The following is a 25,171-nucleotide window of genomic DNA, read 5'->3' as shown; positions in this document are numbered from 1 at the left end:
TTTTTTTTTTTTTTTTTTTTAATATATATATACAGTATGTTGCTAAATTCGTTCTACAAAAGCAGAGGAGTTATTCCTGAGAGTAAAACAAACAAAAAAGTTCCAATAAACATAGGGCGAAAACCCCATCGTTTACGTGCTATAGGCTGCCGAAATCATGAAAAATGAATTTTAAAGGTTCATAGCTCCAAAACTATGGGACCTGCCTTGGTCGGGTCAAGACTTCACTTAGGAACTAGTACGTGCCCCAAAAATGTGTGTTTCAGAATCCTAAGATGCTTCCACAACAAATTTTATAAAGGGAGTTTGACTACGGGCCTATGATATAAAGTAATCTCCAACTACCTTCATAAAAATTGTCGCGTGAGTACCTTAGGATTCTAAAACATGTATTTTTGGATAGAGTACATACTAGTTCCTAAGTGAAGTCTTGACCCGACTAAAGTAGGTCCCATAGTTTTCGAGCTATGGACCTTTAGAAGAATTCATTTTTTCATGTTTTCGGCAGCCTATAACACGTAAACGATGAGGTTTTCGCCCTATGTTTATTGGAACTTTTTTGTTTGTTTTTAGCGCCATGCTGTATATATATATATATATACATAAGTGCCAAATCAGGAGAGTATGGTTGGGGTAAAAGAGTCGTATTGTTCTTTGGCAAAAACTCCCTACTGATGAGTGCTGAATGGCTAGAAGCATTGTCATGGTGCAGCATCCTTTTCAGTTTTTTTTTTTTTAAGCTTCTGATCTCTTCTTCCTCGCAATCTCCCTCACATAATACTCTTTGTTGATGGTATGACCACATGGAACGTATTCATAGTGAACAACACAAAATCAAAGAAAACAATACGGATCACTTTAACGTTTGAGCGTTTTTGACGTGCTTTTTAGCGTCTCAGCGAAGTGGAATAATTGCCTTTGTTTCAACGTCATAGTTATAGACCCAAGTCTCGTCACCTATTATGATGTTATTCAACACGATTTAAAAGATCTTCACAGATTTCCTCATTCTTTTTTATTCTTTGTTAGGAATCTTGGAACGAATTTTGCAGCAAACTCATCCATGTTCAGTTTTTTGAACTAAGATCACAAGATAGGACTGTTTACTGATTTCGTCTTCCTCAGCTATTTTGCGGACGGTCAAATTACGATTTTTCCGCACAACATCGCAAACTTTTTGAACATAACATCATCACATGATGTTAACGGTTTTACATCGTCTTCGATGGATGTTCTTCCTACTTTGAAACACTGCAAAGTTTCTGTAGATGTGTCATCCATTTAAAACAAAGTTTGATGAATATAAATTGCTCTTCCAGAAGCTTCATATTCGTAATGCAATAAAAATGGAACACAACTTCATTACAACGTCCGCAATCTCATAATCAAACAAGGCGACTGCTAAAATGCTTGGGACGAATCTCACTACACAACTGTGGCAAGGAGAAAGTCAAGAATAATTTTGTTAATTGTATTTTTTGGAAGTTCGATTTCTTTCTGGACATACCTCATGTTGTAATACCAATATGCTGCATTAAACGAGAATACTGCGGTGTAACAGAGAATTGCCAAGTATTCAATATATTCTGTTGACCAAGAGTTGTGCGGCAGAAACAGAAATTGCCAAATTTGCAATATATCCAGTTGTTCGAGAATTATGTGGCAGAAACAGAGAGTTGCCAAATATGCAATATATCTAGTTGGCCATGAATTATATGGCAAAAACAGAGTTGCCAAATATGCAATATATTCAGATGACCGAGAATTGTGTGGCAGAAACAGAAAGTTGTCAAATACACAACATATTTTGTTGACAGAGAGTTGTGAGGCAAAACTACAACTACATGATTTTTTTTTCGACAGAAGACTTATAACTTCATTTAAGATATGAATTCAAATATGCATTGGTGTTTTCTCCTTATGTAGATTTTCAAATAAGTATGATAAATACGCCAAACGTTGACACATTAGATACTGGATCACATAACGAGTGATTAGGTGATACAATTACTTCCATGTTTATATCAGGTATGGTTCTTAGAACGGATCAAGCACAGATCCATATATTTTCTACGGTTGTTTTTATTTATCAAGAGATCATACAGAAATATATACTTTTAAATGTACCTTAAATTTCTAAATTAATATTGTTAAAAGTAATTCAGATGCAGTAAAACGTGCTCACCTGGACAAAAATCGCGTAGCTTCACCTGACATTAGCTCATTTGTATATTTCTTTAGGTCAGCAAAAATACGTGTTACTTACAGGGCTGGTTCTACCATGTCCCATTGCACGGGGTGGCAAGTTTCGAGGAATGGCAAAATCTCTCATAACTATATTATTTAGATTAAATATTTCTTGTTGGAAACAGACTTTATGAGGATGGTAATTAAATTTACTAAGGTGACCTATTTGAGTGTTACATTCATAAATCATGTTTAGGTCGCTTTAGTTTAACGTCACATGGACAGTTCTAAAGCAAATAGTCAAACAAATTCCAGCATGAATTCATGAATTGCTTGATTGTTATCAAATACAAGACTCAATTCTCGAACAGTAGCGAACACCTGTTCCGTTTAGTTAGTTATCACAGTTTTGATATGAAAACTAGTCTTGTCTTTGTCACAAACAAGTTCCTTATCATTGAAGGTGGAAACATTTTTTTTTTAATTTTCTAACAGATGTAGAAAGAAATAAAGATAAAGGAGCTAGTTGTACTGGAATTGCAAACTGATATATCGAGATTGAAGCTCGATATTGAATTCTATAAAAAGTATTACCATCTTTCCTCTGTAGGTGTGTTTGTTTCATTTTTCACTAACATAACAGATTATTATTTAAAGAAAAAAACAGAAACAACGACATTATATTTCGTCGGCGGCAATTCAAAACCTGCTATGTGCATTTTGCAGGAGAAGCGAAAAACAGTATCCTGGTTAGCTTTTTGGCTTTATAAAAGTGATGTTATAAGTAATATTTGATGCTGCACGTAACTGGTACCTTCTCAAGTAACTTGAGAAGGTACCAGTTACGTGCAGCATCAAATATTACTTATAACATCACTTTTATAAAGCCAAAAAGCTAACCAGGATACTGTTTTTCGCTTCTCCTGCAAAATGCACATAGCAGGTTTTGAATTGCCGCCGACGATTTGTAGTGTTTATGTCTTTCTGAGTGCGAGTGAACTTCCCTCTCCTTCGTTGTTCATGATGCGGTAGCATATTTAAAGTAATGGCTTTTAAGATTTGTTCTTTTCGGAAGGGAGGAGGAGGATACCATTGCACGGAGCAGCAAACTGCCTAGGCCGACCCTGGTTACTTATTACTCTGTAGTTTAACCATCATATCTTGGAAGTCGACCACATTGAGGCAATGTTATTCCTATGCTGTTGATAATAAATTCATCTTTGTATGTTGGATACCTACCTGATCACTTAAAAATAAATAAATAAATAAAAAATTTTTTTAAAAATCAGAACATCATTTATCATTCTATGTTTCAGGAAATCAATAAAACTAAAGGGAAGGAAGGATGAAACTTGTCCTCTGACAATAACTTTTCCAAAAATATAAGAGTCGATAGTACTGTTTATTGCTTTTATGTCAATCGTCAGCAAGTGCAGAAGGTATTGGCGTCATTAAACTCTCGCATTCATATCCTACATTACAAGATATTTGGCACTTTAGTCTAGATTAATTTATTCAGCTATGAACGTTCTTTGCTGTTGTCACATCACGTATTCCAATCCTTTTTCTCCCAAAGAGATTGCAGAAAAACTTACAGAAAAGACGAACGGATTTATATTGCAGTATAAAAGGCTAAGAAGGCATGTTTTTATTATTATTATTATTATTATTATTATTATTATTATTATTATTATTATTAAGTAGATGTTTCTAAATACACGATAGGGTCGCTTTTTATCTTTCGCTGCTTAAAGGGATAGGTGGCATAGCATGGATGTTTTGAGTATTTCCTAAAATGACAATTTTATCTGTATCTATTGTTATAGGCAGAAGAGAGTAAAGAATAAAGAACGTGCCCTTGCGTTTTATAGGTAATCAGTACGTTGGAATGACAACATTCTATCCTAGTATGAGAACAGCAAACTAAAATATTTATTACAAACGATGTTTTAATTTTGTAAGATATCCCTTCCAACACGACAACAGTCATGGCTTTGTTGAGAACACACTTTTTTTCTTCTTCTACGAGGCAAAATGAACCTACCACAAACCAAAACTCTAAATCGTTGAACGAAACTCACAAAATCACTGCACGCCGTTTCGAAGCACAAAAGTAATAAGAGGCATTACTACAACGATTTTAATCATCCCGTGTTGAAAGGGATATGTCTACGTAAATAAAAATGAAAGTGACTATGTTTGTGACCTAATAACTCTCCAACCAGGAGACTGATCTCGATCAAATTTGCCACCTAGATGAAGTTCAGGCCTGGGATGGTTTTTATCATTTCACTTGGTGATATTTAAAAATGATCGAAGATGACCGATATTAGTGTCGAAGTCATAGTTTTCGGGTCGCTGACATGAAAAGAGATACTTCCGAGCCTTTTAAATCCAAATTCAGCCCCGAAACTTGGGGGAAGTGCAGGGATATATATATATATATATATATATATATATATATATATATATATATATATATATATATATATATAAATGATCGATATTAGTGCCGAATCCATAGTTTTCGGGGTTACGGAGATGAACAATGACATTTCCGATGTCGTTTAAATTCAGTCCCTCAACTTGGGAGATATATATATATATGTATAAATGATCGAAAACGACCGATATTAGTGTCGAATCCATAGTTTTCAGGTCGCTGACATGAACAGTGATACTTCCGATGTCGTTTAAACTCAAATTCAGCCCCGCATCATGCGGGAGGAGGGAGAGATATAAAAATGATCGGATATGACGGATATTGGTCTCGAATCCATAGTTTTTCGGGTTGCTGAGTTGAACAATGACATTCCTATGTGGTTATATCTAAATTCAGCCCTCATTAGTACTTTATGTCCAAAATGAAATGAATTTTTCCCGTGCGAAGAACGGGTTTTCTGGTAGTTATCTACACAATATAAACTAATATGTAGATACTAATAAGTTACTGCATTTGAAGTGATTGTATTACGATCTATAATAGCTTTTGCTTCAAGATACATTTATTTTCTCTAAATTGGCTACTTTTCAATGGAACCGGTGATGACCAATATGGTTTTACTGTACTTATCTCTTACTTCTTATAAACTTTGTTTTGGTTTTTGCAGTTTCTAAATTGGCTTAAATTAAACCTAAGAAAAAGAAACACATATATGATTACCTTCAAAATAGTCATGTAATCGTGCTGAATCAGCATGTTTTCTTTATCCATGGCTTCTTTACTTCCTTTTCTCTCGTGAAGTTGTTGGTTTAGTTCCTCTACCTTCCGCAGGTGATCATTAATGAACTTATCCAATTTCACTACTTCTTTAGAGTTGTTTTCAATGTTTCTTTGGATCTTCAACGCTCTTTGCTCCAAGATCGTCACCTCTGAAGAAGGAAAAAAAAAAAAAAAAAACGAATTTAATTAACTTTCGCACGATCAAGTTCAAAATTGTTACATAAATGTTAAGAGTGAGGTAAGTACAGGGTGGCTCATTATTATGTACATGATGTTTCATAGACTGACATAAAGAAACTAGCAACATAACTTCAGCATAAAATTGAACATAAACATATTACTCTCTTACCTTTTCTTACAAAAATTTTGATCTCTATCCTCTATGGCAGCGTTTCCCAACCGGTGTGCCGTGAATGGGCCGCTGGTGTGCCGCGAGGAAATCGAAACAAAATTATTAATCCTATAACAATCAAATTGCAAAACACAGGGGAAAATGTATATTTGTATTGCACATTACTATGAGCCTCTACTATGAATCTACAATATTTGTATTGCACATTACTATGAGCCTCTACTATGAATCTACAATTTTAAGTTTCATGCCGTGTTACTTTTCTGTACATTTCTAATGTTGAAAAAATAGTATTTGTTGTCATTGTTATGACCATTATTGCTTCTTTATTGTTGCAGACTATTTCGTAACTTGAAAATTTAAAATATCATTCAATCCTTTCGACGAATTACCTACATTTGTGTTTTAAAAGTAAAAGAGATTTATTTGTTCGTTCGTTATTTAGTGATCTTCCTTCTTAGTAAAAGATTGGATCCAGTTTTCGAAAAAGAAAGCGTAATTTTAAAAACCTGATTCCTGTATCTCATTGCAATTGTTTTCTGTTTTTAAATTAGAATGAAAAATAAGCACAATGAATTAGCATAGGGGTAAACCAGTGATCGAGCTTTCATCTCTGTAAGGAGGAGATCAGTAATCACAGAAATAATACCACGGCATTTTATATTTACAAATAATAATATCTATAAGTGTGCCGCGAGAATCCAAGTTACACTCGTAGTGTGCCGCAAGTTGAAAAAGGTTAGGAAACGCTGCTCTATGGCATGGTCCACCAATGTACACTCATGCCCAAAATGATTGTCGCATATCTATAACTGTCTTCTTGTAAGAATATAATTTGATAATGATTTTGCAGGGTACTGTTAATACTTATACTATGTGTATAATCAGAAAATGTATATTTGTGGTAAATTTCATAGGGAAAGAATTATAAATACGAAAATTAGAATGAGTAAAACAAAATTTTGCTAAATGGACAAGAAAGTTTTATTTTTGTTTTATTGTTCTTATTTAGTGCTCATTTGACATGAAATTTGCCACATACACGTCTTTGCCGATTATACACATACTAACATTATAAGAAATATCGGGCGAATTCGTTATCAAATTATATTCCTACAATAACATATTTATAGACATGCGACAATAATTTTGGACATGAATGTACATCTAAATCGATACATGCTTGGAGACGACGAGCAACGTTGTTACAAACAGCTTGAAAGACCCATGCTGGTATCCTGTGGAAAACTTCTGTGATAGCTTTCCGTAGTTCGGCCAAATTATGTATGTGATGTTGATACACTTTGTCCTTTAAGAAAAAATCAGGTGATTTCAAATCGGGAGATCGAGCTGGCCACTCCACAAACCCACGTCGACCGATCCAGTGGTTCGGGAACGTTTCGTTCAGCCACTCTGGCACTGGTAGGGTTCTATACTATGGATTTTATGGATTTTACGGATCTATGGATTTTACATCCAGTAATCATTATCCCCATTCCCAAGACTATACAGTGTGGCCATATCGAAACTTTTTGTCCAGAATTACAAACACTACAGTCAGTCAAACATCATGTACATAATTATGGGCCACCCTGTACGTGATACCAAGAAATAAATTATAATTTATTTATGTATTGTCAGAAAACAACAACATATATTACTGTGGATTTCTCTCGATGTGTTTACGTATTAGAGAAGTTTCTATTAGGTTGAGTTACTTGGGTTAGTTTTCTTACTGAATATGTTTATTAAATATTTTTATCAAGATTTTTTCACATTTTTGTACCAAATTTTGCTTCACTCACCTACAGTTTGTTTTTCTTCACATAACTTATTACTTGGTAAATATTACAGGTAATTGCACTATTTTTGTCTGTGCAGTTTGTATTTTCTTAACAAACATAATCCAAACTTGTTATATTTCATAACTGTTTTTCTATGTCTCTTGCAAATCAAATGGTTACAATTTTCAAACTTCACTTGTGCTTTTGGATCGTGCTTTCTCCAATTCATATAACATCTTGCTTGTTTTATGTTCTTTACTTTTTCCTCGGTTGTATCAGTCACTAATAGATTACACTTGCCTTTGACATGGGCGGCCCGAGCTCGATTCTTGGCGGGAGCTCGTGTGGTTGGGATCTCACGTTAGAACTGTAGGTGCACATCTCATATAGCCTCTCTGCTGAACAAGACGCTAAACTCAAAATCAAATCAAGATTACACTTGCGCAATCAAATTATTGGTATTGCTGAGGCTTCCGGAAGCGTTGTTTTAATAGCTCGTTTTGTTTACCTCCCCAGTGATCTGCAAATGTCATGTAGCATACAGGTTCGCTAATTCCTTCTGAAGTTTGCTTATTAACTTTTCGTCTATTACATTCTACACCCATCTAGTTTGGATGATTGGTGACAAAACGTAGGCATTCAGAGATGCAATATACAACATACTCCTAAATAACTGGAGAGGTTTCATCTTGAAGAAGTTACACAGATAAGCCTTACACTCTCTTGTCATCTTGTCACCAACATGTACAATTTAAGTCTTGTCTTTTCAATTTAAGTAACTGTAATACAAACTTTAAGACCTAGTTTTGTTACATCTTTATTGATAAAACAGTGAATATTTATACATATTTTAGTGATACGTAATAATATTTACAAAATGTTAGCGGGAAAATGTTTCCTATATGTCTACTAAATAAGAGGGAAAAAATGCAAAAAATGCACTAAGGAATTATGCCATGTAATTCATATTAAGTATTAAAGGAACATTCAATATAATATTGGGGTACTATACGTACCCTATAATATCCACATGCATGCGTTACTTATTAATATTGATGGCGTAAATGTATAGTGTGGAGAGTTCAGTTATCCCAGAGCTTGAAACAATTAAACTAACTGACTAACTAATAACTGTATGGCCTACGTAGCCCGAAGTTTCAATGTTGCATTCACAAAAGCACTTCATTGACTTCTATCTTTAGCCAACTGGATCCAGTTTCTACTTTGTATTCCTATTTCTGCGAGATCCATCTTAATATTGTCCTCCCATCTGCGCCTAGGTCTTCCTAATGGTCGTTTTCCGATTGCACTTCGAGTTAAAACTTTGAAAGCGTTCCTAATTTCATCCATTCTGGCTACTTGACCTGCCCACCTCCTAGACTTGATGACTCTAACCATGTTTGGCAAACTATATAAATTATGTAGTTTCTCGTTATTAAGTTTCTGCCATTCCCGTTCCTCTTGGGTCCGAATATTCGTCTCAGGATCTTGTCCTTAAATACTTTCAGTGTGTGTTCTTCCCCCAAATAAGCGACAATGTTTCGCAGCCATACAGAACAGATATGATTATCGTTTTATATATTTTAAACAAAAAAATTAATGAAAAAATCTAATTATAAGATATTTAATGTGAAGAATTAAAAAAAATAAAAATAAATAAATAAATAAATAAATAAATAAAATAACATATTTGCATGATTGTATAGAGTACGTATAAACAGAGTAATCGAATAAAAATAAATTCTAGGGTAACTTAGTTACTCCACTTGGCCGTGTGAAAGTTATGTTTATGAAGTTACTATGAAACAAAAAACTGAATTTCAAATTCAGTAAAACGAAAGCTAATGTATGAACGATAAGTAATCATTCTTAATTATTCCTTTTCTTAATTCCCATCTATTAAAAGTAATGCTTTCTGTATACAATCTTTTTCTTTAAAGAAGACCGTATTCCATTCGTTGTTTCTTTCTTCAATAAAAGAACGCGTTTTGTTTATAGATCTTTAAGAAGAACGCGATTTGTTCTTACTTTTCTCAGACTTCCGAATCATATACATGAAAACTTTAGAGAAAACAGGCAATGTACAGTGCCTGTTTTCGCATGTTTTGCTCATGTGCTACAGGTGTTACATGTAAAGTAAATGGTTTGGAACAGAAACAGGCACTTATCCGGGAAATAACACCTGTTTTTGAATGTAATAATTCTTGTCCTGACATGAAATCACATGTGTGCACTGTACTACCATGAGCAAAATAAATGACGCGTCTCTTTATTTTGAAGTTTTTTGAAAATATCTCCGTTTTCTTTATATGTTCGAAATTTCGGAAGGTTTCCCCAGCAGGACAGGTTAATAACAAACCCGTTTTTAATATTTGTGTTAGATATTAGCTTAAAATAAAGAAATTAGAAGCAAAAAAAATAAATCGACAGAAATCTCGAGAATTACCAACTCTGCTAAAGTGGGAAATTTTCAAGAACACGAGGGAATTCTGCATTTCAACACGAAGCAGCGACATCTATGTCATTGAGAGAAATGTGGATTAAATCTACAAACTAAACTTTTAACGAATATTTCTAGTATGTCTTATTATATGCATTATCTGCAAACTCCAAATATATGAATATATGCTAAGTATTAACATAAAGATAGAGCAAATAGTGGAAATTATCTATGGAAAAGGACGAATTGGTAGGACGATCGTAATGAAATATCGTCTTTACCGGAACAGGCTCAGTTCACGTGAAAAAACAAATAGCTCAGTTAGTTAAAGCAACGAGTCTGTATGCTGAAGGTAGCGGGTTCGAACCTATGGAAGTGCCGTTATCATTTTTATCACTACACTACGGTTATTTTTTTAATTTTTTTATTTGGGAAAGAATCAAATTGTAACGTATGTGTAAAACTCATGACGATACCAAAAAAAGAAAAAATGCTGTTGTCGCACTTGCATTAGCGTCCCTAATTTTGTTTGCAAACAGTTTCGTAATTATTTCCCCTGTGCTCACTGCTCACCATATGCTCGCTGGCGCATAACAAATGTTTCCCAGTAAATGTTAATTCTAATTTGGAGAATTTTATAAAGTTTCACAATATTTCTCACTAGATAGTCTTCTATCTACGTGTTTGGATATTTTGATAACAGATTTCCCTATTAAATGTTTAATTTTCCCTAGATGTTTAATTACGGAAAAGTTTTACAATGTATTTGTATTGAATTGAAATTGTTTTGAATTTACTACATAAGGTAAGTAGACCGAAGGAGGAGAACTCAAGTAATTGATATTCTACGTAAAAGCAACCTATTGTAGAATGATGATGCTTCTTACCTTCAGCACATAATCTTAACGTTAGAGAGTCAGAGAGAGAAAAATCCTGGTTTTTCCTCCTCTATGACCACCCATCTTAAACCTCTACATGTCATTGTTCGTCTCACAAAATTTCGGTGCTCCAAAAACATTCAAATAATAATAATAATAATAATAATAATAATAATAATAATAATAATAATAATAATAATAATAATAATAATAATAATAATAATAATAATAATAATAATAATAATCCTGAATATGCCATCCTTACATAATGTAGGATATCTTAGTTTCCTAGTTTAAATCTTAAATATCTTAGTTTAAAATGCTTTCTTTAGTACTTATTTGAGCAACCATGTAGGAGGGGGTACGACTTTTTATTTTGCCCCTCTCATTTCAGTAGCCTTCCAACAGAAAGTAATTTTTGATAAGCAGGACAGACAAAATGAATAAGAAATATATTTACAGCATCCTCTCCCCTTTCATGATTGGAATATCACGTAATATTTTTTATTCTACGAAAGATGGCCCTGTGCGGTTAGGGGTAGGTAACTAAAAAAATACCTAATATATAGCGCCCCTTGATTGTAATATTACCGCTTCTTTATTTGTACGAGGGAGCCCCTACACAATCAAGGATGACGAAAAGAATAGGAAGAGTGTCTATTGATTCCAGTGGTGGATCCAGCACGAACTCCTGGGGGAGGGGAGGGGAAGTGAAACATTCTTTTGATGATGTGAAGCTGTCACAAATTACCAGTTAACTAAACTAAACAATAGTGGGGGGAACTGGAACCCAGTCAGTTTAAATTGATGTAAAAGTTTAATTTTTGGATTCATATTAAAGTTTTGGTTTCAAATGAGAATTTCAGTCCAAGTGGTCAATGATCAAATCTCGTGGGGCTCTTCAGTGTAGGCTAATACGGCCCCCTTATGAGAAAAGGCAAAATTATTAACATGTTTATAACTTTCGAATTTTTCGTCTATTTTAAAGAAATATTTTGTTTCGTATTAAAGTGTTGGTTCCAAATGACAAACTCAGTCCGAGTGGACAATGATCAAATCTCCGGGGGGGTCTTCAGTATAGGGGGCTACGGCTCCCTTATGGGAAAAGGCAAAAATATGAAAATGCTTATAACTTCCGAATTTTCCGTCTATTTTAAAGAAATTATTGGCTTCATATTAAAGTCTTGGCTTCAAATGACAATTTCAGTCCGTGTGGACAATGATCAAATCTCGGAGGGCTCTTCGGTGTAGGGGTTTCGGCTTCTTTATGGGACATGATTCACGTAGTTGATATTGCAAAATTGTTTTGTATATATAAGTGGAAACTTGCACCATTTGGTTAATTTTACCTCTTATGTTTTGCAGATTCATATTCCAAGCAATAGTTACTTCGCAGAGCTAAAAGAAGGCACTTACTAGTTTCATTAAAATGAAATGTCTTTTATGAGAGGAGCAGACGAACGAACAGGCACCCAAACGTTGGTTGAGTCGTACGGTTGAAACTCGTTAAGCTCGCTTCAATTATTATTATTATTATTATTATTATTATTATTATTATTATTATTAATAATAATAATAATAATAATAATAATAATAATAAAGCATTGCAGGGACCTTTGGTGCAGGGGGTCCGTGGCTCGATTCCACTTCGTGCCAAGTGAAATTTGAGGTGGACAAATACCGTGTGCATGGGTATGTGTTTTCTTGAGATTTTCCATTTTCCTCCCACTTTCTTCATTTCACCATTTCATTCATCATCATTCTCCCTTAGCGTAGGTGCATAATCGTCCAACGTTAAACTAGATATTGCAATTTCAATAATAATAATAATAATAAAAATTAATTCAACTGAAAGGACTGTAATTTATGTGGACAGCAATTATCATAAATATGCAACCATTATAAAAACAATGCTTTGAGTAGAAAGATAATCCTTCCCAAGTGTTAACGAATGCGCACGAGATAAGACATGTCTCGAGAAAGAGACAAGACGCGCTTTGTGACATCCAAGATAATACGAGGCAAATGTTTTGGACACGAGATAGCTTGTAAAATGTCTCGTCTTGTCTGGAATGTCTCGAAAACAAAAGTCTAAGTTTTAAAATTATTTTTCAAGATCTATTCTCTCAGAAGTAGTTCTTTGCCTTAAAATTAATAACGACATTTGTGATTTAAAAAAAAAGATAAACAATGCCTAAAGTTAATAGTTAACTTTTCGAAAAGAAGCTTCATTAAGGGTGAACCTGTAAGATGTCCACAAACTTCGGGAGGTGATTCGTGACATCAAAAGGAGACAAATGGTCCTCTTGCAGTTTTCGAATTCAGCTTCGTTGTCGAGATACAGGGTTGCCAACTGGTCGTGTTTGAGAAACTCATTGGGAATAAATTCAAGTCCAAGAATAAACTACTACTAATATATTTTTCAGGTCAATTGACTTATACCATGTTGTAAGGTCAAATATTTATTTATGAAGTGTGTACAAAATTCGCCAGGGTCTTTTCTGAGAAAATCGTCGAGAAAAAGTCACCTCCAAGAATAAACTACCCCTCGTAAATTTTTTTAAGAGAAATATCTGATACTGCAATATAGGGTTGTCAATTAAATATTGATTAATGAAAAATAAACAAAATTGTTAAAACCATTTTTGAGAAAATAGCGTTTTTCGATTTTCGGCTGTTTGTAAACCACACTTATTTTAGGTGGTAGGAAAAAATGGAAAAGCTCCTGTAAGAATACTAAGTAAACCCTAAGTTTAAAATTTGTGTAGATAAGTTGAACGGTATGGCCTCTAGGCGAGTGCATATAAAAGTGTGTCGAACGGACGGACCGGAAGGACGGGTGTCGAAAAGTCACATTTTCGGTATGTAGACGCCATGAAACATGTAAATCCGTTGAAATCTGAATTTGATATTATTTTCACAATCACTATATTTTCTTCTCTCTTTTGTCGCTCGAAAAAGAAAAGCCTGAGTTTACCACAAAAAGCTAGGGAGTTTCTCAAAAAATATTCAATTACAGGGCCACCGCACTAAACTTTTTCAATTCAATTTCTTAACTGTGTTAGGCCGCAGTTGTTACTGAAGTGTGTATTTGGATAATACGAATAAAATTATCGTATTATTCAAATACATCGAATGTCAGATTATCGAATAAAAAACTTCGATTGAAGAAAATCCATACTACAAAACTAGCTCACACTTTGAGCACATTTTCATTAGACATATAATAGACCAATTAATGCAATCATTGTTTATGAAATATGAAAAAAATCAAATGAGTCACTTTGGGAAAGTCGTTCAAAAAGAACACGTCAGGAGTAACCTACCTCTTGTGAATTGTTTCGAACAATGAGTTAAGATATACTTTTGGTTATTAATGAAATATTTATTTGCGAAATTTGAACAAAATCGCCTGTCGTTCGAGAAAATTGTCGGGGAAAAAACCTTGACCCCAAAAATAAACTATCCGTTGTAATTGTTTTTCATAGAAATGACTTATACTAAAATATAGGGTTATTAATGAAATACTTATTTATGAATTATCAATAAAATTGTCCGAGTAATTTTTGAGAAAATCGTGAGGGAAGAATAACTCCCCGAATAAACTATCTCTTGAGGATTCTTTCAGGGTAAGCGAGTTTTTCCATATTACTAGGTTTTTTAATGAAATATTTATTTCTGAGTACGAACAAAATTGCTTGACTCATTTTTGAGAAAACCGTGGAGGAAAAACACCCCCAAGAGTAAACTACCCCTCGCATATTTTTTTCAGGACAAACGAGTTTTGCCATATTGTTCGGTTATTAACGAAATATTTATTTTTGAAATATGAATAAACTCTTTTGAGTCGTTTTTGAGAAAATCGCCCAGACAACACTCCACCAAGAATAAACTACCCCTCGCATTTTTTTAGGACAAACGAGTTATGCCATATTGATAGGTTATTAATGAAATCTTTATTTATGAAATATGAACGAAAACATTTGAGTCCATTTTGAGAAAATCACTGAGAAAAAACTCACCCCCTTAGTATAAACTACCCCTTGTAGATTTTTCTCAGATAAATGCCTTATACCACAAAATAGTGTTGCTAATTAAATATTGATTTATAAAAAAAGAAAGAAAACAAGATCGTTAGAGCCAGTTATGAGAAAATATCTTTTTTTATTTTCATCGTACAGGAAACTACCCTTGTTTTGGGAGTAGGAGGGAAATAAAAAAAACTATAGGAAATACTATGAAAATCTTAAACTAAAATTTGGTGCAGATAAGTTGAACATACCGTAAATTTTTCAACTAATTTACGGTATGTTCAAGTATGGCTTCTAGGCGAGGTATGGCTTCAGGTATGGCTTCTAGGCGAGTGCACAGAAAAGTGTAGCGAACAGACGGACGAACTGATGGACATGTATCGAAAAATAACTTTTTCGGTGTTAGGGGCTATAATACGTGTAAATATGTTGAAATCTCAAATTTGATTTTTTTTTTCGAACACCATACTTTCTTCTCTCATTTGTCACTTCAAAGTAAAAGGAACTCAGATTTACAGATAAAAGACACCTACTTTTACACATAGACATTTATTGATTTAAAACTGTTTTAGTTTGTGTCATTTCACTTCCAATTGAAAGATTTTACAATGATTAACGGCATACCAATGACGAGACGGAAGTTTTCAGGAAGTAAATGCATTCAGAAGTCTAGAATGCATTACAGCCTGTTTTTATTTCTGCAATTGTTAACAGCTGTAATTTCGTCCAAACGCTACATGAAATAATTTTTGGTTGACGTCATTGTATTACTATTTTAGTATTGTTCTCTTCAGACTTGGTTGAAGTTTTGTCTTAACGGTTATACATTTTTTCTTTCTTATTTCATCGTTACACATAAGAACAAAATGTTATGGTGAGTGGATAGATTCGAACCTACGAACATTGAGTTTATATTCTTCCAACACTTTACCAATGGACCAAGCTTTGTCTTCACGTTAACGCACGGTTACAGGGTTTACTACGATTTAAATAAAATGGCTGGCTGTTAGAATTCCCTGCTCACATATTTCGATAAATAATTTTCATTGCTTCGAAGATACGTAGAGCAATGTTTAGATACACATTTTAGGAGAGTGAATTTTGGTGTATATAATAATTTCATGCCAGGTAAAAGCTAGATAAGTTTTGATAAAATGTTTCATATGTAGTTCTCAATAATAAGCTTGCTGTTCGGAGTGAAGTTCCAAGGTTCAGCATTGCCTAGCAGTTTTTGCTATTAATATCCCTTCTAACAATATTGGCAGTGGACAAAAGTTAGCCCGTGTTGAAGCTTTTTGCTCCTAATTTAGTTATTTTACTTATTTAAGGAATATATTGAAAATTGTCAGCAGGCACGTATGCAGTAATTTATTTCGGGAGAAGTCCGACTTCAATATTAGGATAAATTATAATAAAATTTAAAAGATAATCCTTAAATTTAGGCTAAATTTACAGAGAAGGTGGGATTTCAGAGGGAGTCCGGACCACCTGGACCCACCCCTAAATGCGTCCTTGTTTGTCAGTAACGTTTCCTCATTTTGAAACCCTCAAAAACTTCGGATATATAAAGGAAAACGAGTTATTTTCGATAAAATATCACTTCAGAAGACGCGACAGTTTTATTGCACATGGTGGTATCCCAAGTTCACAAGGGTAAAAATTCATTAATTTTGATTCTCTGTCATTGTGCTCTATCGAAAGGTTAGGTTTGTAACATATTACTCCTACGAACAAGCATGACTGGCAGATAGGAATACTGAACACAACTCCAGAGAAATGCATGCTGAACTTACGTTTATAGTTACGCTTTGGTGATTTGCCCTCAAGGTCAATCGAGTGGTAATTCAGTTCCGTCCCTGTTCTTAAGCCATGTTCGTATTACTTCGAACAGTTTTGATAATGAAAAGCATGCCTCTTAATATAACAGACTTCTTTCGCGTAAGAAATCGAAACTCAGTTGGTCAGAGCAACTAGTCTGTAAGAATTAGGTTGTTAGTTAGTTAGGAGCCCAGTACGAGTAAGGGTTTTTATTACTATTGTTTTTATCTTTTTTATGTGAGGAAAAATCAAATTGTGACATCGCGATATCAAATGTATTTGATTAGGTAGCTTTGTCTTAGCTAAACTTTAAACATCAGTAACCGTCGAAATTATTTCACCAACTGATCACTTACTGAACATTTCAAACACGTCAAACCAGTGGCATAACATGAAGGTTAACCTCTCCTCCGCAGTCCTTAGTTATGCGTCCGTACTTTCAAGGGCGGACTAAGGGCCGAGCGACCGCCCGGGGCGCCAGAGAAAGAGGAGCACCAAAACGAGCCTCAAAAAGTAAATTTTATAATGTGCTTTCTACTGACGTTTTTGGTTTATATTCTTGTAAAGTAGTGCCAATTATATGATCTTTTTCCATTTCACTATGGAAGAAGAGAGTTTCATAGTACTAAGGGGGCTGTATCGAAAAATTGAGAGATGGCATGTAGAATAAAGAGTGCCGGGAATTAAGTATTGTTTGTTTGTTTGCTTGAGTATAGCGTTCCACGGTTATGCCTTAATGGGCAAGGGAGATGTGGATACTAATTATAGTGGAATCCGAACCACTTTTATCGTTCAACAGTAATCCACCGGGAATTGGACCCGGTACCACAGAAGGCAGGCGTGCTAGCCACTAGACCAGGGGGGGTGGAGTTGGTATTCTTTATAGCGGGCCATATTCTTTGTGAACTTTTCCTAGGTAATGGATTTCTTTTTGAAAATGGGTTTAAAACAGGGGCGTCATTTAGGGAGGGCAGGGAGGGGCATTTGCCCCCCGTGAGTTTGAGATGTATATAGATTTTATCATTAGAATAGTAGTAAATCAGTGAAAAACGCGAAATTTTACTTATATCAAGAGGTCTTCCCCCCCCCCCCAAAGCAAAATCTGAAATGACGCTCCTGGTTTAAACTATTAAAAACACTATGATAAAATGTAAAATATAGGCTACTACTAGGGGAAGGGCGCCAAAAAGTCACTTTGCCCGTGTGAAAATTTGGCCTGCTCCGCCCCTGCGTACTTTCTCTATATTTTTTGGCCTTGCAGCTTGTGCGGTCCCCACGCCACATTGTTGCGGGGGCGCTATTTACGCCTACCCTTCGAACGTAATTCAATAACTGTTTAAGAAATTCTACCATCAGCGTGAAAACGGGAATATATTTTTCTAATAGTCCCATAGAACTTTCACTCAGAATGCCAGATGCAATTTTTCAGAGTGGGCTCTGGCTAAGTAGAAGGAAGATCTGTTTCCTAGTAAGTTCCTTTCAGAAAGTTTGCTATTTCTTTAACAGTGATGTAAATAAATATACTTATCGTTATTAGCTCGACACCAAACCATCCTGGACAAATCTTTCTAGAACAATGATCGGCAAAAGTTATTTTGCATAATTTTATAAGCGACTCAAGGGTGAAACACTTGTTAACGAAAGCAATGTTATGTATATACTGCCTTGTTTCTGACAAAATATAAAGTCTTTTGTAATCTTTAGACACTTTTCCTATTCTTTTTGTCACCCTTGGTTGTGTAAGGAAACCTCGAACAAATAAAGAAGAGGTAATATTACAGATAAGGGGCGCTATAAATATATTAGATATTTCTTTTGTTACCTAACCATAACGGCCTAGGGTCGTCTTCAGTAGAATAAAAAATGCTACGTGATATTACATTCACGAAGGAGGAAAGGATGCTCTAAATATATTTCTTATTCATTTTGTCTGCCCTGCTTCTCAGAAATTATATACCTTCTGTTGGAGGGTGCTGAAAAGAGAGGAGGGGAAATAAAACGTCGTGCCCCCTCATACATTTTAAATTTTGTGACGTGGTTGCTCAAATTATTACTAAAGAAAGCACTTTAAACTAAGATGTGTAAAGTTACATCATTATGTAAGGGTGGCATATTCATTAATAATAATAATAATAATAATAATAATAATAATAATAATAATAATAATAATAATAATAATAATAATAATAATAATAATAATAATAATAATGAATATGAATGTCTTTGGAGAGCCGAAATTATGTGAGACGAACAATGATATGTAGAGGTTTAAGATGGGTGGTCATAGAGGAGGAAAAACCAGGATTTTTCTCTCTCTGACTCTCTAACGCTAAGATTATGTGCTGAAGGTAAGAAGCATCATCATTCTACAATAGGTTGCTTTTACGTAGAATATCTATTACTTGAGCTCCCCTCCTTCGGGCAACTTTGCTTATGTAGTAAATTCAAAACAATTTCAATTTAAGACAAATATTTATAGAGAAAATTAAACATTTAATAGGGAAATCTGTTATCAAAATATCCAAACACATAGATAGAAGACTACGTAGTGAGAAACATTGTGAAACTATAAAATTCTCCAAATTAGAATTAACATTTACTGGAAAACATTCGTTATGCATCAGTGAGCACAGGGGAAATAATTACGAATCTGTTTGCAAACAAAAATTAGAGACAGTAATGCAAATGCGACGATATTTTCTCTCTCTTTTTTTTTTTTTTTTTTTTTTTTTTTTGGGTATCGTCATGAGTTTTACACATATGTTACAATTTGATTCCTTCCCAAATAAAAAAGAAATAAAATAACCTTAGTGATAAAAATGACAACAGTACTTCCACGGGATTCGAACCGTCTACCTTCGGTATACAAACTCGTTGCTTTACCTAACTGAGCTATTTGCTCTCTTACGTAATCTGAACCTGTTCTACAGTAAAGACGATTTTTCATTACGATTGGGCTAACAATTCGTCTTTTTCCATAGGTAATTTCCACTATTTGCACTATCTATACGTTAATACTTAGCATAGATTCATATATTTGGAGTTCGCTGATAATGCATATAATAAGACATACTAGAAATATTTCGTTAAAATTTTCGTTTGTAGATCTAATCCACGCTTCTCTCAATGACATAGATGTCGCTGCTTCGTGTTGAACTGCAGAATTCCCTCGCGTTCTTGAAAATTTCCCACTTTAGCAGAGTTGGTAATTCTCGAGATTTCTGTCGATTTAATGTTTTTTGCTTCTAATTTCTTTATTTTAAGCTAATATCTAACACAAATATTAAAAACGGGTTTGTTATTAACCTGTCCTGCTGGGGAAACCTTCCGAAATTTCGAACATATAAAGAAAACGGAGATATTTTCAAAAAACTTCAAAATAAAGAGACGCGTCATTTATTTTGCTCATGGTAGTACATTGACTGATCAGTACCTGTGCGACGCGCATGTACATGCAATGTTCAGAAGAAAATGTTGCGGGCTGCAGACATGTGCAGATCAGCGAGTGTAAGTTCATGTGTAGCACGTGGTATTTAGTGAAAACGTGTCTGCGTATGTAACGGGTACCAACACATACACTGTACTACACCGATATTGTAAACATGTACATTTGCGTTCCAGGCCAGCCGGTATTTTAAATGTTGAACGAAAATTTACTGCACATTACATATAATGTGTTCCGTTTTTTAACATGATTTTCAACTATGCTGAATTTCAAAAGAAATCTGCTGTGAACATGAGCTGTTTTTTCCCTGTATTGCCGAATGTTCATGCAGGTTACAGAAAATTGTTCATCTAGTAGGAGTTTGTCGTTTACATGTCTGGTACATGGTATGTTTTTAATACGGAAAATAGGATTTCCAGGTGGTTTGTTTTAGCAGAAAAGGGTTGTATAAACATGAACTGTACATGGTATGTAGTGACAGCATGTATTTGCAGGTTACAGAGAAACAGTACACTGTCTGAAATATAAAAGAAACATGCCCGGTACACAGAATGTTTTAAATCCGAGAAAAGGCCATTTTCAGATGGGTTTCTCATTTAAAAAAAAAAGAAAAGAAAAAAGAAAAAAAGAAAAAAAAAAAGGAAACTGTTTTGTTAGGTGGTGCCTTCCATTTCAATTCAGGCAGAGCATGTACCATCACCATCTCAGATATTGTTGAAACTTTTTTTTATAGCAACTAGACATGTTTTTAAGAGACCCATATTTTTTTGTTTTGTCGAAAAAAAATTTTCCCGCCAAGTAATGGGCCATCAAAGACGGGGAGTACAATTTATGAATTGTAGAAGACATGGAAAATGGTCAATTTCGGAACCTCACCATTCGGCTATGGAGACAGGTAGAGTTATAATTCTTCTTGTGGTATGTACATAGGGATATAAATAAACTATATTTTATTATAGTTTGGTTTGCGCATGCGTATCTTTTTGTACATAAATTAACAAATGAACGTCAATTTATCTGAAAAGTCGAAGTTTGCGAATTTTTTTCGAGCACTTCCGGTTCGAATTTTAAAATTATGTTTTCACGGTTGATAAGACCTAGTTACCCGCTTTCCGAAAAAAAAAATTTGTATCGCTTCTGTGATCAACCGTTTTGTCGCAGAAAATTCGAGAAATTGTAAAATTTTCAAAAATCGCCATTTTTGGGCGCCATTTTCTCGAAAACACCATTTTTTTAATTTCTGAAATTTTGTCAGATGGTTCAACTTTACCTGAATAATAAACACACCAAATACCATTCTCGACCAATGCTTCGTGGATTAACTGCAGCCTTTTGAAGTTAGCGAAGTTTCGCTAATTTTAATGTCACAGTTAGCAACACTGGGAACAATAAAAGTGCAATGATTTGATGATGTTTGTGATTCATATTCATTAAATGAAGAATAAAAGGTTTTCTTGGCTGGTTTTTTATTATTTTGAACCAAGAGGCTCTCTGAAATGGTAAAATGAGCCCCCCCCCCCTACTCCTCCGTTTTCTTAAACTGAAGTAATCTGAGGTGGAAATTACGATTACGAAACACACAAATTTTAAGTTTACTTGAAATGGCCATCCAATGAATTCTGATGATCTATAAAAGGCCTAAACTATTACCTCAATATGATTTGGAATGCTCCAGACAAAGTCTCAATTAAGTGCGATGTCATTACAGTGATCGAAAAATGACCAAAAGTTAAAAAAAAAAAAAAAAAAAAAAAAACGAAACGTTTTCTTACGCGTTCCAAAGAAATTTACTGAATTTTTAAACAGAACCATCCCAGCATAAAAATGGGTCACTCGGAATTTTATAGTATTCGACTAAAGTGTGTCAGTCCGCAACCTGAGAGGGAAGTGTGTATTGTGCAAATTTTAAGTTAGCTGCTTCTGCGTTGCTACAAATCAAAGGTGCAACCTGTATTGAAGCTGTCATGAGTGACCTATTTCCTTTAGTAGTATGATCCGTAGAAAATGACAGCTGTCTTCTTCAAGAATGTGGTGAATGTCCTGGAGTGGAAGAAATAAGTGTGGTGTCTTTAATTATTGATCCTGATGAAAATGAAAGTGGTTACGTATGCCATATGGGAGAATAATGATCTCGTTAAAAAAAAACAAAAAAACTGTGCCACTTTCTGTTTTCGTATCGTACATTGCTGGTTTAACTGTAAGAATTGAAATTCATGACTACATCAAGAAAATCCAAAGAGAATCAATTGCTACCGAAAACCACCGTATAAAATTTCAAGGTACAAATTCTATTTTACTTCATGTGGACTTCGTTGAAAACTGGACTGTTATTGTGCAAAGTGAAATTCAGAGTTATCACCGAAATATGAAACAATTGACAGTTTTGTTGTAATAAACGACGATAAAACACACGATTCGGCTCATGTACTCATAGTCATAGACAAGATTCTAAACATACTCGAAGAAAAGCGAAAATATATTTTATAGAAAAAAGTGTCTACAATTTCACAATGGGTCAGTGATTTCTGATAGTGCTGCATCCCAGTTTAAAAATCGCTTTCAGATGTTCGAGATACAGACAGGTCCGATAAAGCAGTGTTTTTGCAGTGAAAACGGCCATGCAAGGGTCTCTGCGACGGTAGTGAGGAGGGAAGGGGGCAAAGACTGTGGCAAAGCGCCATAGCCTTAGGCTAAAACAGATACACAGTATTAAAACCGCAGAAGAAAAAAATGAAATGAAATCGTTAAGTTTCACGTTCCACGGTTATGCCGGTTAGGCTAAAGGAGACGGTGATTATGAGAAATAAATGAAATGGTGGAATACAGAACGGCACGAGCTGGGATTGAACCAGGGACCCCAAGCACCGGAAGTGAACGCTCTACCACTGAGCCACCGCGTCCCCACTAAAACCGCAGAATTCGTGAGTATAGTGCAGGTACAAACTCCGGGTATCACTCTCGTTTTGTTACCTGGAACTGAATTCGACGACTTCCGGAAGAAAAAAGAGAAAGTATGCGACCGGTAACTGGTATTCAACGAAGTTATCTTTGGCTTTCGGAAAATTGCGAAGTTTTTATGGCAGTAACGGGTCACTATGAACTAACTTCATATTTCCCCCAAAATCGAACTTTTGCAATTCAAGGTGTAGATTTAAGAAATCTGCAAAAAGGAACTTTTGTTATATACATATATGTATGATAACCAGTGGTGCGTAGCAGAAATATTATGAATAAATCATGAATTACGTGAAGTTTAAGTGCTGTTTATGCTTCCACATGAACCTTCAGCAGGGTACAGGTTTCCAGAAGAGCATAAGAGAAGTGAAAATAAGTGTTTTGTGACTGTCGACAATGTGCTACGCAGGGGCGGATCCAGGACGGACTTCGGGGGGGGGGGGATTGTAATACTGCTACTTACAGCTACTTTTAAGAGCTCCAAACTCTGGGATGGGTTTTATTTATATATAAATAAGAAAGTTTCTTCTTCTGGGGGGGCGGCAACCGTCCCCCTAGATCCACTCCTGGATGAGTTATGAGTGAACCAACATCTATTGGAGCATCTGCACGGTTACATGCTAGAAGACAACAACCAAGCAAATGATTGGTCCATGTAAAAATCAGTGAAATTTTGTTTCCGAAGACCATTTTAAGTAAGTGAACTTGAAATTTGTGTGTTTCGTAATCGTAATTTCCACCTCAGATTACTTCAGTTTAAGAAAACGGAGGAGTAGAGGGAGGCTCATTTTACTATTTCAGAGAGTCTTTTTAATCAAAATAATAAAAAAAAAAACAGCCAAGAAAACCATTTATTCTTCATTTAATGAATGTGAACTACAAACATCATCAAATCATTGCACTTTTATTGTTCCCAGTGTTGTTAACTGTGACATCAAAATTAGCGAAACTTCGCTAACTTCAAAAGGCTGCAGTTAATCCACGAAGCATTGGTCGAGAATGGTATTTGGTGTGTTTATTATTCAGGTAAAGTTGAACCATCTGACAAAATTTCAGAAATTAAAAAAATGGTGTTTTCGAGAAAATGGCGCCCAAAAATGGCGATTTTTGAAAATTTTACAATTTCTCGAATTTTTTGCGACAAAACGGTTGACCACAGAAGCGATACAAATTTTTTTTCGGAAAGCAGGTAACTAGGTCTTACCAACCGTGAAAACATAATTTTAAAATTCGAACCGGAAGTGCTCGAAAAAAATTCGCAAACTTCGACTTTTCAGATAAATTGACGTTTATTTGTTAATTTATGTACAAAAAGATACGCATGCGCAAACCAAACTATAATAAAATATAGTTTATTTATATCCCTATGTACATACCACAACAAGAATTATAACTCTACCTGTCTCCATAGCCGAATGGTGAGGCTCCGAAATTGACCATTTTCCATGTCTTCTACAATATAAATTGTACTCCCCGTCTTTGATGGCCCATTACTTGGCGGGAAAATTTTTTTCGACAAAACAAAAAAATATGGGTCTCTTAAAAACATGTCTAGTTGCTATAAAAAAAGTTTCAACAATATCTGAGATGGTGATGGTACAATTTTATATTTTTTTGCCTGAGTTGAAATGGAAGGCACCAGGTGTATGTTGCTTGTATCAACATCATGCACATGCAGTGTCCTGCTACATGTTGCTTTCGAATGAATTCTTGAATTTCCAGCAAAACAGACTAATCTCGACAATATTCGAAGGCTCACTGTGTGGGTAGAAATTTGCAGGTGCAAATTATATTTTCCTGGATTAGCAGCAGATACTGGTATGTTTAGAAACATTGTGTTGCTGGAAATTCAGTCTTGATTCTTATTCTTTCAGCAAAATTTCGAACTCAAGTTTCATTCAATAGTGTACACATTTTATAATTACCACAGCTAGTAGGTCTAAAGACCAGGGACAGGTTAAAAAAACGAAAATTGCGCCCTATAGTGTAGATGCTCGCTAGTTTGAAATAATGGTTGCCATCTTGAAATTTTAAGTCGGATAGCCACCAAAAACTATA

General features: G+C 34.7%; 1 protein-coding gene across 3 annotated transcripts in view; it reads right to left on the bottom strand.

Moving 5' to 3' along the window:
* l(2)41Ab (lethal (2) 41Ab) overlaps positions 1 to 25,171 on the bottom strand; it is a 119,713-nt gene that overhangs the window by 13,831 nt on the left and 80,711 nt on the right. For all 3 annotated transcript variants that reach the window (XM_081731973.1, XM_081731974.1, XM_081731975.1), the window contains one exon: positions 5,351 to 5,559. In XM_081731973.1, coding sequence (XP_081588099.1) covers positions 5,351 to 5,559 — 209 coding nt within the window. The remainder of the gene's footprint in view (positions 1 to 5,350; positions 5,560 to 25,171) is intronic.

The sequence above is a fragment of the Thermobia domestica genome, chromosome 11 (assembly GCF_964235325.1).
Source record: "Thermobia domestica chromosome 11, izTheDome1.hap1.1, whole genome shotgun sequence".
Classification (NCBI taxonomy): Eukaryota; Metazoa; Arthropoda; class Insecta; order Zygentoma; family Lepismatidae; genus Thermobia; species Thermobia domestica.
Note: the sequence above shows the minus strand (reverse complement) of the source record. Positions and strands in the feature narration are given on the sequence as shown.